The sequence below is a fragment of the Sander lucioperca genome, chromosome 18 (assembly GCF_008315115.2).
Source record: "Sander lucioperca isolate FBNREF2018 chromosome 18, SLUC_FBN_1.2, whole genome shotgun sequence".
NCBI lineage: Eukaryota > Metazoa > Chordata > Actinopteri > Perciformes > Percidae > Sander > Sander lucioperca.
In genome coordinates, this window is record NC_050190.1 from 25,897,758 (window position 1) to 25,913,853 (window position 16,096).

The window sequence follows — 16,096 nt, forward strand, 5'->3', positions numbered from 1 at the left end:
ATAGGATAGATTGATGTATGAAAGAGTAACTGCTTGTGTTTGAGAGTAAACCATGCATTTTCTGTTTGGGTTGCAGAGATAACAGCTACACCATTTTAGATCATTTTGGAACACCATCCCAATTTTTGGCAATGGGGTAACTGAGATTATATCAGATAACATACCACATTTGGGGGATATGGGCGCACAATACAACAATAACTGTCAGTGAGTCTCAGTAAATAAAGACACTGGACCTGGATTATGTAGAAAGTGTTGAGATATTGACTAAGGAGGAATGAAATATGTGGAGTAAACAAAAAAAAATCCAAACAAAGTGGTGCTCTCATGGCAGTTCGGGGAACGAAGCGCAAACACACAGTGGCAGTCCGGGAATTAGAGAGTCTGGAGGGAGGGAGGGAGGGAGAGAGAGTGGGGGAGGGAGAGAGAGACAGACCTGTAACTGAAGTGCACCATAAACCTGAGCTCTCCGGCATTTCTCTCCAGTCGGACCGTGAGAGTGAACTGCGCCGCCGGATGTACAAACTTTATCCTCTTTCAGTGAAAACATCGCATGGGTAAGTTTCCATTTTTACTGGCTTTGTCATTTGAAGTAAGTAGTTGATTAATTACTATTTTGTGTAAATTGCAAAGTCACAGCGACGCAAATTCCTCCATATGCCCGCAGCACAGAGCAGCGTTTGTTGACCACAGCAGGTGTAGTAGGGAAATTAAATCACTTTTTTCACTTTTTGTTTGCAGCTGAGTGTCTGTCAATCTTCCCCAAACATAATGTCATAATTTAGCTTTTTAAAGACAACGTGTTATAACCCCAAAATATCCTCCCAGCCATGACAGAAATTAAGGATTTGAGAGCACTATGACAAATTTGGGTGTTACAGCGAATGATTGCCTATAGCCTATAGTCTTAATTTTTAAGGGACTATAACAATGGGATTATAATAATCAATAAACGCTGTGGTCACTACACCAGATTTGGAGGATTTGGAGGCATTTTATGTATATCAAATCACAAACATATTTTAAGGTTATATCCTTGGAGTTCCAACCCTATTGTTGCCAGTGTTGGGGCACTACAACAAATTATGGGATATAATGAACAGATTTTGTGTGTTCGGTGCCAATTTTGGGGCATTTGTGAGGAACTAAAAACGATTTTGGGAATTCTGTAACATTTTCAACAGTACATTTTAAAGGTGCTCTCCTAAATATTCGATAAGTACGTGTGTGTGTGTGTATATATATATATATATATATATATATATATATAAGACATTTGAGGAATATATCTGCAAATATATCCATACCAAAGTTTTGCAATAGTGGAGCACTATAGCAAAATCTGGGATTGTATCAAAAACCAAATTTTGGTTTGCCCTATACCTTTTTTAGTTTACTCTAAAAGTTTTGGGATCATAACAACTAACAAATGTTAAAACATTTTTTCTGGAACTAGTTTAAAACTTTGGTATCATGACAACACATTTCTGGTGCATTATGCCAATTGTGATAATCAGGCTGCACTACAACAGAAATTAGGATTAATTAGACAAATTGTATGCAACATGTTGTTGATTTGGGGCTTCTAAAACAAAATAAAAAAAAACTAAAACAAAACACATTTTAGGGGACACTATAAGAAAGTTTGGGATTATAACAAAGAATGCATTTTACAGATTAATACCACATTTTAGGGGCACCTTAACACATTTCTATATTTGGAGTGTTATCAACTCCTGATTAGATCCCCAGAAAGGTTTTTTTTCCAGCTAGTATCACTGTTTACTGTGTAAACAACTCTAACCTCCACCTACTCTCTCATCATTGGAATATTTCCACTTGCAGCCATGGAGTGCCTCAAAATCTGCTGCAAAAACTTCATTAGGAAGAAGGGGAAGGAGCAGGAGACCCAAGGTAAACTGGCGCCCTGCACCGCTGCATATCAGACAGCTCAGACAGAGTGTTTTTTTCTCATTGTGTGATTTCCTCTACTTTTAAGTGATCGCACTGAAGATGCCTCCTAAGAAGGCAGCGACCTCAGGATGGGAGCCGGATGAAGGGAGAAGGGGGGTCACGGAAGACTACCTCCTGTCCAAGCTGCCCCCAGATGGCAGGGAGGTGCCGTTTGTCCTGCCCACCTTCAAGGCCTCCTACATCCAACCCAGAGGCTCCCGCTATCCCAATTTACAGTCTGGGCCACAGAGTATGTACCGACTGAAAAAAACCCTGTTCCTCCTTTTGTTTGCATTAAAAGATGCTTTCATATCTTTAGAGAATAAACTTATTGACAGAATCTCACCATCATATACTTGAACAGTGATGAGCAATACTGTAGATACCTGCCCTAGTGTTTGTGTTGACTTAAAGGTTGGGTTGGTAAATAATGCCATTCCCATCATCATAGTGTCCCTAACCACATGATAAACACAGAAGACATGCCGTGTAACTCAAGATTTTATATTTCACTTTCAGTTTCTTTTGTTTGTTTTCTGCTTCATAAAGCACATTGTAGCTGCCAGAATTGGTTAGATTTTGAGGGTGAGGACTTTAAGGTGAAAGCCAGTTTGGCAGCAGTCAGTCAGACCAGCTTTGGGCCAGTGTTCATATCATGAACCAGACGAGCTCTTGGCCCATATCTGGCCAATTAAATGTCTGAAAATGGCTGTTATCATTATATGTTGTGTCTTTGTTTCTCTGGGGATTTAGAGACAAAAAAAATCACAGAATATTTAAATGTTTTATGAAGTTTCTAAGACAACTCTGTCTGCTTATGTAGAATTGAAAGCAAACTGCCTTTCATGGCAATTAATGCAAATACATTCAGTATACAGTATTGGCCTGAGCTAACATTTCCTCCATCGCTAGAGCAAAACTGACACTATAGATACTCATTTGCAATTGGTTGGCTACCTGAATTAAGTGCTGGAAACAACCTATCTGAAGCTTAATTTCTGTCTAGAGGATTTTTCTACCTGAATTTAGTTAGTGTGACAAGACAAAAGAATCATTATGCATAATTATGTTTGTGCGACATATTTTCACTTCAACAGCGCTCCCATAAGGCTTTTCATCAGCTGGATGTGTGAAGAAAGTTTCCCATCAAATGTAGGGTATAGGATTTTTTGCTTTTTAGAACTTGACATGAAGACATTTAACTACTGTACAATAGGTCAGTTGGCACGCATCCCCCATTCTGAAGGATGGAGCACTAAGACACGGTTAAACTAGGGTGGAATAAAACATTGTCACAACCTTAGGTTAAGGAAAAAGGTTAGGGTGACTGACACATTTTACTCCATCCGCTCCACAGAGCCAGCTGCCATAACGCCTCATGTGTCTAAGTTTCATTAAAATCAGCTCAGAGGTCACTGAGGTATGACCTGACATATGATTCCACAAGTACCAGGATATCCTGATTCTAAATCAATAGCTGCAGTCTTTTTAGTTGACTGACTGAAAAGAATACATTTAGTCAAGTGGAAGCATGTTGACCTGCAGCCCTGATGTCTTGTCTGCAGGTTCAGCCCGGTGCACGTATGCAGAGAGGAAAGCAGAGCTGCTGGGCTCCAGTCACTTCACCTACAACCCAGAGTCCAGCTTCCATCAGGGCCAGTGGACTGAGTATATCTCCCCTGGAGCCTCCCGCCGAGACACACAGAAGAACAGAGACGCCAGTCCCCAAAGTCCAGGTAGCAGCCGCATCAAAAAACTTCATCCATGCTTCTCTTTAAGTTGTGAATCAAAATAGTTTTAAAATGTAGAACTGTGAGCAGAACATTACATTGTTTAGTCATGTAATCTGAATGAAATAGTGTATTATAGTAACAGAAACATATATGACCAAAATCGTGACAAATATTTAACATGTTGATCAAATTTGTGATTGTATGCCAGTCCAAAATCAATCATCTGTATATTACATATCAACATTTTGCTAACTTTCTTTTCATGTTTTAAAGACTTCACTGTAGCATGAACTTGTAGGCTATATGTTTGAGATGCTAGATATGAAATTATTAAGTTTGTGTCTGGATAGCCATATGCATAGTCGCCATTATATACTTACAGTATTTATAGAATAGACACCTATTCAACATTCCTATTCTGGATTTATAAAATAAACAACAAAAAACTGAATAAAAAGTGTTTTAAATATAGGATTAAGTAGGGCTGGGCGATAGGGAGAAAATCAAATATCACAATATTTTTGACCAAATACCTCGATATTGATACCGCAACGATATTGTAGTGTTGACTACTGGTGTTTTCACAAAATATTTACATAATGAGATTTTTGAGAAATAATCATCAGTAATGTGGATATAATGACTGTGTATAAAGGCAAACAATAGAAGAGCTACAACAGTCTGGTAAGTTCAGAAAATGACATCACTTTACTGTAATGTAGCCTTTAAAACCAGGAAAAGACAACACTTATGCCATATTACGATATAATGAGTTCCAAAATCTAAGACGATATCTAGACTCATATCACGATATCGATATAATATCAATATATTGCCCATCCCTAGGATTAAGACATTGTATCCCTGAATTAATGATGGAGACCTACAGTACAGACAAACTTAATGAAACCACCTGAATGTGGATTGATGTTTTGCTTCCAGGTTGGACTCTGAAGCCGGGCGGCGAGCAGCGACTGAGCAGCTCCATGTTGGATCTCTCCAGCCCTCACACGCAGGTGGGACTGTGCTTTATCTAATCTGTATTCACACAGCGTTTCTCACCCTGTGTCAACCAAGACTAAATATAGTTTTATAGTTTCCACTGTTCTCAGCAGCATAGTGGAACATTGCAAACCAGCCTCACAAGCTGCTATTTTGATTTAAAGGAGAAAGTTACGGGGGTCATTTCATCTCGAAGACTTGAAAACAAAGCTAATTTTCAATGACGCTTTTGAAATAAACTATATTTAGAAGTTTTGAAATTGAAAAAAATACTTGACATTCATCATCTTTACTAAAAAACAAAAAACATTTCAGCAATTGTGTCACTTTTGATAAAATAACAAATTTTAAAAGTATGGAGGTCCAAATGCTACATAAAGCAGTGATAGAACATTTTAAATGTTGCATGGGAAAAAAATAGGGAATACATAAATGAAAAAAAAATGTAGTAAGTCCTGAAAATTCATTCACCTTCTAGCCAAAACTCTGGTTGCTAAATATGAAGCTGCAGCCAGTTAGCTTAGCTTAGCAGGTTTGTTGATGTTTTGGACTGTTACTTGTGCAACAAATTCCTGAAGTCTCCACTAATACTTAATACAAATGTTGACACTTTGTTTAAATTTTATTTTTTGTAAGGATTAAACTAAGTAAATAAAACATGTTCAATAGTGAGCTTTAGAGGTGTTGGTAGTGTAGGACAGAGCTAGGCTAGCTGTTTCCACCTGTTTTCTGGTCTTTATGCTAAGCTAAGCTAACCTGCTGCTGGCTATAGCCCAAATAGAGACTGGACATACTGTAGATATGAGAGTGTTATCGGTCTTCACATCTAACTTTGAGCAAGAAGTAAGCTTATTTCCCAAGATGTCCAACTTTTGTAAATAAATAAATCAAGTTTTAATTCAGTTAATTTTATCAGCTGATTAGTGGTAGAGGAAAATATATATAAAGTTTTTTTTCTTTTATACCATCATTTACACTCAATTGTATTATATATAACTTTATTTAACAAGGAGAAGTGCCTCAGATTAAAATCTCTTTTACAACAGTGTGCTTGCCATTTAAATCTTTAATTGGGCCTCTATATCTATATAACTTCTTTAAGTCTTCAAAAAGTCAAACATAAAGATCAACAAACCTCAAGAGATCCTGTATTTATTACAAAAAAGTAAATGATGGCGCTTGTGAGTCATTCTAAAATTGATTTGAAAGGTATTTGAAAGTTGAAAGTGATGATAAGGTCACTAGAGATTAATTTCAGCTTCAGAATGTATTGTTGTTTGCTACGTATGATTCAGCTGCTGATTGTCTTGGACGAAGGGCTTTTAAATCAGTATTACAAAAAGGCAAACAATCAGTGTGTTGGGGTGTATTTCTTTGTTCTATAAAGGATGTGGTGTAGTATGCCTGTCAACAGCTCCTTGTTACTGGTTCAGGCTTTGTTACAAACAATCAATCTAACGTCTTGCCCAAAACCTAGATAAACATTACAATATCTCATTGAGGGTGCACACTTTATAAAATGTCAGAGCAACGCTAAAGCAACACACTCACTGTATTGCTTATTGTGAACCAACACGGATACATTTCCATTCACCTTTCACTTCAGCTGATGTCCTTAATTTCCAGAGCAACATGCAGTGGATGTACAATTACAGTTATATTAGCCCAAATGTTAAGCAAACAGTAGTAAGTAATGATAGCATGAAAGAAACAGCACCTCGGCAATAGATCAAACAGTAAACAAATAAACCCGGGTTTCCAGAATGAAGATGTGAAATAAAACGTACAGGTAAAGCAACAAGGGAGCAGTGAGAGACGGTGTTTTCAACGTTATGGCGAATTTAAGGTGGAAATGAGAGGATGTTGAGTGATTTTTAGGGATGGCAATATCGATCGTTCCCCCACTTTGGTCCAAACAGAAATACCTCAACAACTATTGGACGGATTGGCATGACATCTGGTAAAGACATTCATTGTTCCCAGAGGATGAATCCCAAAGACTTTGGTGACCCGCTGACTTTTCCTCTTGCGCCACAAGGCGGTTGACATTTGTGGTTTTGAGTGAAATGTCTCAGCAACTATTGGATGGATTTTCATTAAATTTGGTACAGACATTCTTGGTCCCCAGAGGATGAATTGTAATATATTTGACTTCTCATCCAGCTTAAATTTCATGTTGTCCAATACTTTGGTTGATAACTACATACCTGAAAAACGAAGGACATTCTCATCAGCCTCGTCACTTTGTGTTTAGTGTGAATTAGCAATTGTTAGCATGCTAAACTAAGACATACATAGTAAACTAGCTAAACATTATTAGCATTCACTCATTTAGCTACCTGAGTACAGCCTCACAAAGCTGCTTGTGTGGCTGTAGACTGTTGTAAAATTATACAATTTTGGGTTTCATGCCATCCTGACTATCTCCATGTCTGTTTTTGGGTCCACCTGCAGCGCTTCGACTCTGTCTCCAGCATCCCCAGCAGCACATCCTCCATGATTGGCTCCATTGAAAGCAGCCTGGGTAACTTACAGATTTGTCTCTGTCTACAAACACTACTACTTTCAGACTTTCTATTAAGTCTGATTAAGATCGCTCTGCATTGTGCAGTCATGAAAGGGCAGACACAGTAATCACCTGCAAATGTTTTCACTCAGGTCCGCCATTGAGCTTCAGAGGTAAGCCTTCTTAAGTAAAGACTGTATTTTTCCAAGAAGAGATGCAGCTTTCTTATAATAAGAGACATATCATTTGTATGTAATGCTTTTAGTTGCAAACTATGTTACAACATTTCTGTAAGTCGTTCACTGCCATGACAAATTACCACCTCTTTTACTTCATATACTATGCAACAATTAAGCATAACGCTGCTTTTCATGTATTCATAAGCAGAATCACATGGAGCTCTGTATAGCTATCCTGCTTGAGCAGTTTTATGAAAAGTTTGCTTTAATAGAGCTGGAAAGAAAGAATTAATGAAATAGACAAAAAAGGTGATGACAAGAGGAGAAAAGGTCAGATTCTTTGCCCAAAATAGCATACATATCGAGAACTTGTTGAACTTTGTAACGCGTCTAAACTTTATTTGTATTCGCAAAAAATAACTGAAATAAATGAGAAAATCCAGAAAGCTGAAATTATAGATTATATTTGTTGCAAAAGCATATACATTTCCATTTATCAGCTTTATCAGCTTTTAACACTCATCAAAGACTTAATAATATAGCTACACTTTAAGCTCAAAACCTACATTATAACAAAACAACCAATCACATCCAATAATTTGTTCCTGTTGTGCTGCTGATGTTACAGACTCCATCACTCTGTCTGGGGATGAGCGCGAGTTGGGGAAGGTGTGCGTCCGAGTGAACTACCAGGAGGCTCTGGAGCAGGTGTGGATCACTGTGGTTCAGGTAAGGTTACATGCTGTGAGGAAAGGGGGGGGGGGACTCAAAAAGCTCCATTGTGGTCTTCTGCAGCATTTCTCAATAGACCCTCTGTGTGTCCAAAACAGAGGTCTCTGTTAGCTCTCTCAGTGCTCTATTAACTTTGGCTCGGACACTCAGGAGGAAAAGGTTGTTTTTTGAAGAGACAGAACTGTCCTCATTGATGCTGAAACACAGCGATAAGTGTATCTGTGCATTCACGCAAAAGGCAACACCTACAGTGACAGTGTGTATACACATTCAATCTTTTTTATTTGATTTATTAAGACTTTATTGCAGAGGTGTGTACTTATTCCTCAATGAACAGGGGCAAAAATGAAAATGGGGCACCTCTCTTTCCCAACCAAGATTCGGGTTTTGATTTTGTTTCACGTCAGGGCAGCACTTGAACTATCCATTGGGGCATTTGGGTGAACAAGTAGGGCACTGGGGTCGCACAAATACCCTTGTGTGACATTATGTCCAGAATTGAGTCTTTCCTGGAGCATAAATAAAACAAATCATGCTTAAATAAATGGTTTCAAGAGGATTTCAAACATTAAAGCAGCCTGTAAACTCTAGAAATATTCAAAAACTAAAACAAACAAAAGAATACTTTCACACGCACAGTGTTGATGTATCAGACGTTGATTCTCTTGTTTTTATATTTATGTCCTTTTAGCAGTTTGCTTAAGAGCACTGTAGCCTATGAATAGTTGACCTGCCTCGAGTATAATGTTCTTTTCCCTCATTTGTTATCAGTGTTCAGACCTCAACGTTGGTCCGGATGAAGTGGAACAACAAAAGATTGGATTTAAAGGGATCATCACCATCCCCAAACCGATACAGTTCAAGAGCTCGATTAAGGATTGCCGTCAGGTAATGCTGAAGGCCGCTGTCTAAAACCTGACGTTTTATTTTTATGGGAACAAATTGAGTCGTAGCTTGGATTTTACTCTGCTACATTTCAGGAGATCTGTGAAAAGACAGTTTTGTAACATTTGACCCTTGTATACAGATACAGTCTGACTAACTACGCCTTTTCTTTCTCAGAGTGCTATGAAGTTAACTTTTTTCTTTGCAGGGTTGTTATTCCAGTTACATATACTTTGCATTAGATGAATGAGGAAAAAAAACCACCTGATTTTACTGTGTGCTTCGTCTGCTCTTCAGGATGTATCCTTCATGGAGACCTTTGTGTTTGCGCTGCGTCTCCAGCAGTTGCGCTGCAGTGCTTTGGTGCTGCGCCTGCAGACGCACATCCCCAAGAAACGTACGATGGCGGAGTGCGTCCTGTCCCTACGGCAGCTCGGTCCTCAGGAGACAGACCACTGGCTGGAGCTCAACTTCCCGTCCAAATCCTCTGTGAGTGGTGACACTTGACCAGTAATGGAATGTAACTGAGTACATTTACTCAAGTACTGTACTTAAGTACAAATGTTGAGTTACTTGTACTTTACTTGAGTCTTTTCTTTTTATGCCACTTACTCCTTCTACTCCGCTACATCTCAGAGAGAAATATTGTACTTTTTACTCCACTACATTCATCTGACAGCTTTAGTTACTAGTTACTTTACAAATTAGGATTTTTGCACACAAAACACATGTAATGTTTTATTATAAATTAAACTACCCAAGCTGAAATGATAAGCCGATTGAATACTGAATACTTCTTCCACTACTGCACTTGACATGTTATGAGTCAGTTCTTCAAATAGTAACACTGTTTGAGAACATTTACAAGATTACCAGGAATTAAATAATTATTAACTTAACCCAGAGATTTTGTTTTAGACTTTACACAAACGCGCATATAACATGTTGATGTTCGATGTACCATGTTCGCCATTTGAGTTTGGCGTGGTAGCATGCTAAAATATGCTAATTAGCACAAATCACAAAGTACAGCTGAGGCTGATGGGAATGTCATTAGTTTTGCAGGTATTTGGTCATAAACCAAAGTAAGGGACAAACTAAAATGTTGATATAGTGATGGAGCTAGGTGAAAAGTCAGATGATAAGCAAAGTTATTACAATTCATCCTGAGTGGGACATGAATGTCTGTACAAAATTTCATGACAACCCATTGAATAGTTGTTGAGATATTTTACCAAAATCCCCACATGTCAACTCTAATGGTGGCACTAGAGGCTACGTCGTCAGAGGATCACCACAGTCAGCAGGGTTAGCTGATAGGGTCTTACCTGCTGTCCAGATGTTTCAGTGTGGGAATATCCCAGACTTTTATTTCTTATTCTGCTGCTGTCTTTTATCACCCCTTTGTATGTGCACAGTAAGAACAACGCACTGCGTGTGTCTCATAAAACTGTCCCTGTGATGCATTGTAGCCTGCTGGCATGTACCGTACTCTTGGCCCTAACAGGGTAACATCCACGCTGAGGCAGACTTTATGTTGTTGCATAATCACAGGAAAACGAGAAAGGGGATTCATTATCGAGGGGAATTTGGAAACAGGCTTTTATTGGAGAGAAGAAACCAGAGTGCAGATTCTGGAAATGTAAGACACGGAAAGTGATTCAAACCTCAAACCATTTCAACAGCACAGAGTGGTTTTGTTGATAAATGGATGTGTGTCTGGCCAGTGACAGTAAAATGTGAACTGTTTCTGCACGTCATTAGGTTCTCAGAGGGTCGATTAGATTCAGTGAGTGATTTTACCCATCTCGTGGACAAAAGGCACAAATCACTGACAGTCAGTAGAGGCTCCTTAAGAGCCAAGACAGCTAAACTAGTGGAAGTACCCTACAAGAAATACATCAGCTGCATTTTAAAAAAGAAGCGGAGGAACTGGCAGTCTGAATCATAGAACAAGACGCTAGCGGCTCTGTGAGGCTGTACTAATGGTGTGTGTCCATTGTCAGCGTCATTTCCCCGCTTCCCATTCATTTCTATGGAAGCAGCCATGCAATGCATTCTGGTAGTGTCGCTGGGACTTTGGAGAAGTGGGGCGTCGAGTCGCCCGCTCCTCATTTGCATAAAGTTGAATCCAGCCAACTTTCGACTCGCCGCCTCACAAAAGCTGATGAAAATCTTTTAAACTGACCTTTGTCGATCTGAAATGAAGACAGATTCAACAACTGCATGGCCGATTTCTCGCTTAAAATGTTTTCAGAAACACGTTTCGGTGAACTATTTTTGTAAAATATAAGGTCGTATTCCGAACGAGCCGCCATTATGGTCGGTTTTGAAATTGGGGAGCAGACAGAGCCACGTGACGCGTTGGTCCAATCAGCTGTAGCCATCGCGGTTGTAGGAGGGTGGAGACTGCTTTCATTGCTTGTCAGTGGTCAGTGAAGAGAAACTGGTGTCAAGCCCACTAGCGTGCAATGCTGGGAAACGGGGCGATGCCATCCGTGAAAACAATGCGTATATGGACACCCACCATTAGTCACAGTAGTGCTTTGAACTAAATGCAAATGTCAGTTTGGGGAACGTATTGGAAATTAATGCTTACACTTTACATGTTATCGCCTGGATTGCTTTTTGTTTTCTATATCCATTAATAAAATCAATCATGTTTAGCATGTACTGTATGCTGTTTAACGTGTTTGTCAGGTATTTGTTCACCTGACCAAAGTTATTACAACTCATCCTGATGGGAACATGAATGTCTCTGCCAAATTTTATGGTAACCCATCCCCTTTTTGTTGACATAGTTCACTGAAAGCCACAGATGTCAAACTTCTGGTGGCGTTGGACGAAAGTCAGGGGAACACCAAAGTCATTAGGATTCTTCCTCTGGGAACCATGAGCAAAATCCCCAATGCTGCGGCGCATAGCTAAAAACAACATCAGAAGGGGTCTGCTCTGTATAATGTCTATGAGCAACACTAAAGCAATTGAGTCATGGTGAAGTTTTTAAATTCACCAGACAATTTTGATTTTCAAGAATAGAACCATTGCTATCGTAAGAAATAACTGTACAGTGTGATTAAAGTCAAATATAATATCTCAGACACATGGAGGAACACACTTTGTTCTAGTGTTGAGAAAACAAGATAACTCTCCTGATGGAGTGCTGTATTTAAAGGTCAAAATATATTAGACGCCTCAAACTGCTGGTTTAATGCCAAAATTTGAACTGTTGATGCACTTTGTACGTTCTTCTGGCCTTTTTTTTTTTTTTTAACTACATCTTTTGGGCCAATAATTAAAGGTTGAACTGTTGTAGCTTTAAAGTCACAAACTCTTACAGTGAAGCTCCAACTGACACCAAACAGCTGTCCTGACAGGTTACACTGATTATTCTGAGAGAACTGCGACAAAAGGTCAAACTCTGAAAGCCTGTAGCTGATACAAACTTGATAATGGATGATGCATGTTGGTAGACAACATGACTACTTGATGCTGGTGATGTCTTTAGTGCTCAGTGGTCACTTGGAAGTCCGTTTATTAAAAAAAAAACTGCAGAGAACATGGCCCTGCTTCCTATGTGCCAACGGGAAATACACTTAATAAATGACACATATGTTCATAACTTTTCTTATAGTTTCCTTGTACAATCAGTAGATGTTTAGTTTATGCTTTGGGTGTGAGATAAGATATGAAAAACATGATCATAATTCATTACTAGGTAATTGGGTAGTGCAGGTTACTTTCGTTATTAAGATATAATTGAGTATTTATCTTTCAGGTGTGCCACTCTGAGCTGCATCTTGCCACCTGCTTTCAGCCAGTCAACGGACGCATCCAGCTCCAGGTCCTCGCTGCCCAAAACCTCCCAGCATCCACATCACCACTCACCCAAGGTACTGTCACTGGAAATGGTCTTAAATCTTCAGTGGAATGATGAGTAACTGCAATCCCGTGTGACTCATGTGAGTAACCATATTGTTGTTTCCACCTCTGAAGCATTTTTTGTCAAAGTGGAGATGCACCAGTTGGGACGGGTGGTGATGAAGAAGAAGACTCGTGTCCTGAAGGCGTCGGGGGGTCAGTGTAGGTGGACCGAGACGTTTCACTTCCTCCTGGCTGCGTTTGACCACGCCTGCTCGCTGTCAGTCAAACTGTACAGCCGGAGCTCGGTGAGGAGGAAACAGTGCCTCGGACAGGTGAGTTGTGACACCAGGTTTTTCATGAAGAAATAACACTCACTTTTCTTTTAGCTATTATGTCCTAGAGCTGATATGATGGTTTCCACGTTGTCACGGCAATGCAGAAGTTCAAATTTCCATTTGAGTTTCCAAGCACTTTAAGGACTTTGTGTCCATGTTGGCTTAAAGGTGCACTATGAGTTCCTGCATGGTTTCAGCGTGATTTCATTTTTGTCTCAAATTGTAGGCATCTCTCCTTACATAATGCAATTATGTGCATGCGCACTAATCCCCACCCCCTCCCCCAACCATCTTGTCGGTGATTGGCTGGAATGTGGTTTGTTGTATTTTGGTGCCTATCCTGTGCCCCTAGTGTTTGTTTGACGTTTACTGTGTTGTCTCCCGAGACTGGGCTTTTTCACGGTGTGTTCAGAGGGCAGGCAGCTAGCGGATCAAGGAGAGATGCCTACGAGTTAAGACAAAAATGAAATCGCGCTGAAACCATGCAGGAACTCATAGTGCACCTTTAAGAATCTAAATTTAAATGTAAAATAAATAAATCAGCCTATACATCTGAATTTAAGATTGTTTTATACTCATTTAATCTAACTGGTAAATATTTCTTTTGCAAATTAATTCTTCATATGCCATTTTATATTCTACTATAAGGAGCTGCTTTTGGAGATACCCAAAAGTATCTCATTATCTTAAACTGTTTCGGAGGCTTTTCCATCTCAGAATTGATAAAGTACTTCTGAAGCAAACTAATAAACTTCCTGGCAATAAAATCGAAGGACTTTAAGGTTTTCAATAACTGTATTATATAATACGTACAATGTATATGTAATATTGGCAGCATCATTAATATTAATATGTATTGACAAAAGTAAAAGTATCAGCCTTAAAGAGAGATACATGACTACATAACAGTGGCCACTGTTGCCACAGGAGGTAAGTTATTACAGGATATTGGCACACTGTTTCCCTTGATTTTCTTTTTGTGATGAAACAATTGAAAGATTTATCTGTGATTCAGATTCAGATTGTCCTAGTTCCTTGTGTACTTATATACATAAAGAAAATGAAAAGCCACTTGCAGTGATATGCTTAAAGGTTCTGTACTTAAAATCCTGAGAAAAAATAGTGGTCTGGGTTTGCATTCACACAGCTCTCACGTTCCCCATCTCGTCAAATACTGATGCTTTGTCATGCCCCTCGGCTTCTGATACGAATGCACAGGCACTCACATGCACGTGTGGCCTGACCGGCTATCAAAACAAGGAGTGACTTCATTCTCTGCTGAGGACACCATTACTCCACTGTATCTTTACAAAAGCAAATATTTGTTTTGCTGCTATATTAATGTTCTGACTGTCAAGTACAGCCCCTTTAAACATAGTGTAACAGTAGCACAAGTAGACATAATCATAAAGTCAGTAAACTGACTCTGTAGTTGTTGTTTTACAAAAATAACTGAAGTAAAATATCTGAAGTTTGCTGACATTAGCTAACCACTAAGCTACTGGTCAAAAACAGACAAAGTGAGGTCTTGAAAAAAACACCTGAGTGGATTGAGGGTGTGTTTTATTGCTTCCGAATTCAACTTTTCTAAGAGGGGGATTGTGCTATTTTTTCTTTCGATACTGAGATTGGAAGATTTGGAGATAATTGGAGGTTAAATGCAACAAGCTCAGGAATCATTGCCTTTCCAATGTTTCTGGCAGGTTGAGCTGGGATTCGACAGCCCTTTCCCAGAAGCGGTGGAGCAGTGGAAGGATACAATGGCTCACCCAGAGAAAGTGGTGACATCATGGTACCGGCTGAGCGCTGCTTAAACCTCTTCTCCTAACGTCTTCTTTACGCACCACAGACACGATGCTCTTGTGCTGCACGTCCAGCTGTGCCTGCTTGCTTTTGCAGTCGCCCGGCCACAGTCTTGTACGCTAGCTGAGTCAACTCTGACGGATCGGACTGTAAAGTACTGATCGTGCTCTGAATGCCCTGAGAGACCAGATTTCCACTGTTTAGGTGCACGGTTGTAAAGAGGAATTTTGAACAAAGTGTAATTGCTGGAAAAGTTGTTTTTTGTGTAGACAAAATTAATCATTTTCTTCTTAAAAAAACTGTAGAGCATATGCCTAACCGACAACTTAGTCCGCTGCATGGCATTTAGCTGTATATAATGCTGTATTTTGTAACTGAAATGCGTTTTTAGTGAAAACCTTGTCACTCTGTTTCAGTTGGATAGAAAGTTTACAAGCAGAGAAAGTCACCATAAAGCCAAAGTCATTGTATTGAAAACGTTATGTTATCAGTCTGTTATTAAGACCCATCTTAGGCTGGCGATATTCTATATTTTTCTTATTGTCAACAAACCCATAAAAACTAACTATTCTAGATGCTTTCTGCCTACCCTGTCTCTAGCTCTCAGATAAATCCCATTGGTTTCTACTTAAGAAGTAAATCTTTAAAAAAAGAGAGTCATAAATACAGTTGAATACATAGTTTCCTTTTTTTTAAGGCTCTATAATTTCCTGCTTCCAGCTGGGCACTGTAGTTTTCAGCAAACATTACTTCAACATGCGTCAACAGATTTTTGTGCCACTTGGGGTACCAGAAACAAGTTGTGAACGCAACACTGACATATCACCTTTTAAAGTGATGGTTCAGAGTCATTTCACCCTAGGCTGCTTTGCACCTTGACTTCGAGCCAAACAACCCCCCCATAAGCTTTTTTCCCTTGTTATAACATTGGTCGAGTTAGCGTTATCAGCTGGTTAGCTTAGTGCAGGCGCTAATGGATCCACGATTGTATCGCGTAAATTACCCCACTAATAATGCCCGGAATGATACCAAACTTCTACAGTAGTACAAATAGTTTCTGTACTTATAAAGTAAAGTAAAAGTAAAGTTTGTAACTACACCTGA

General features: G+C 39.3%; 1 protein-coding gene across 1 annotated transcript; it reads left to right on the top strand.

Annotated features, from left to right (window-relative positions):
• Positions 1 to 427: 427 nt before the first annotated feature.
• On the top strand, positions 428 to 15,826 carry LOC116057418 (tandem C2 domains nuclear protein). The gene is made up of 12 exons (XM_031309870.1): positions 428 to 557; positions 1,846 to 1,914; positions 2,000 to 2,203; positions 3,519 to 3,689; positions 4,629 to 4,702; positions 7,143 to 7,212; positions 8,002 to 8,102; positions 8,877 to 8,993; positions 9,288 to 9,479; positions 12,769 to 12,883; positions 12,987 to 13,186; positions 14,893 to 15,826. The coding sequence occupies exons 1-12, from the start codon at positions 554 to 556 to the stop codon at positions 15,001 to 15,003; spliced, it is 1,428 nt and encodes a 475-aa protein (XP_031165730.1). The 5' UTR covers positions 428 to 553; the 3' UTR covers positions 15,004 to 15,826.
• Positions 15,827 to 16,096: the final 270 nt, after the last annotated feature.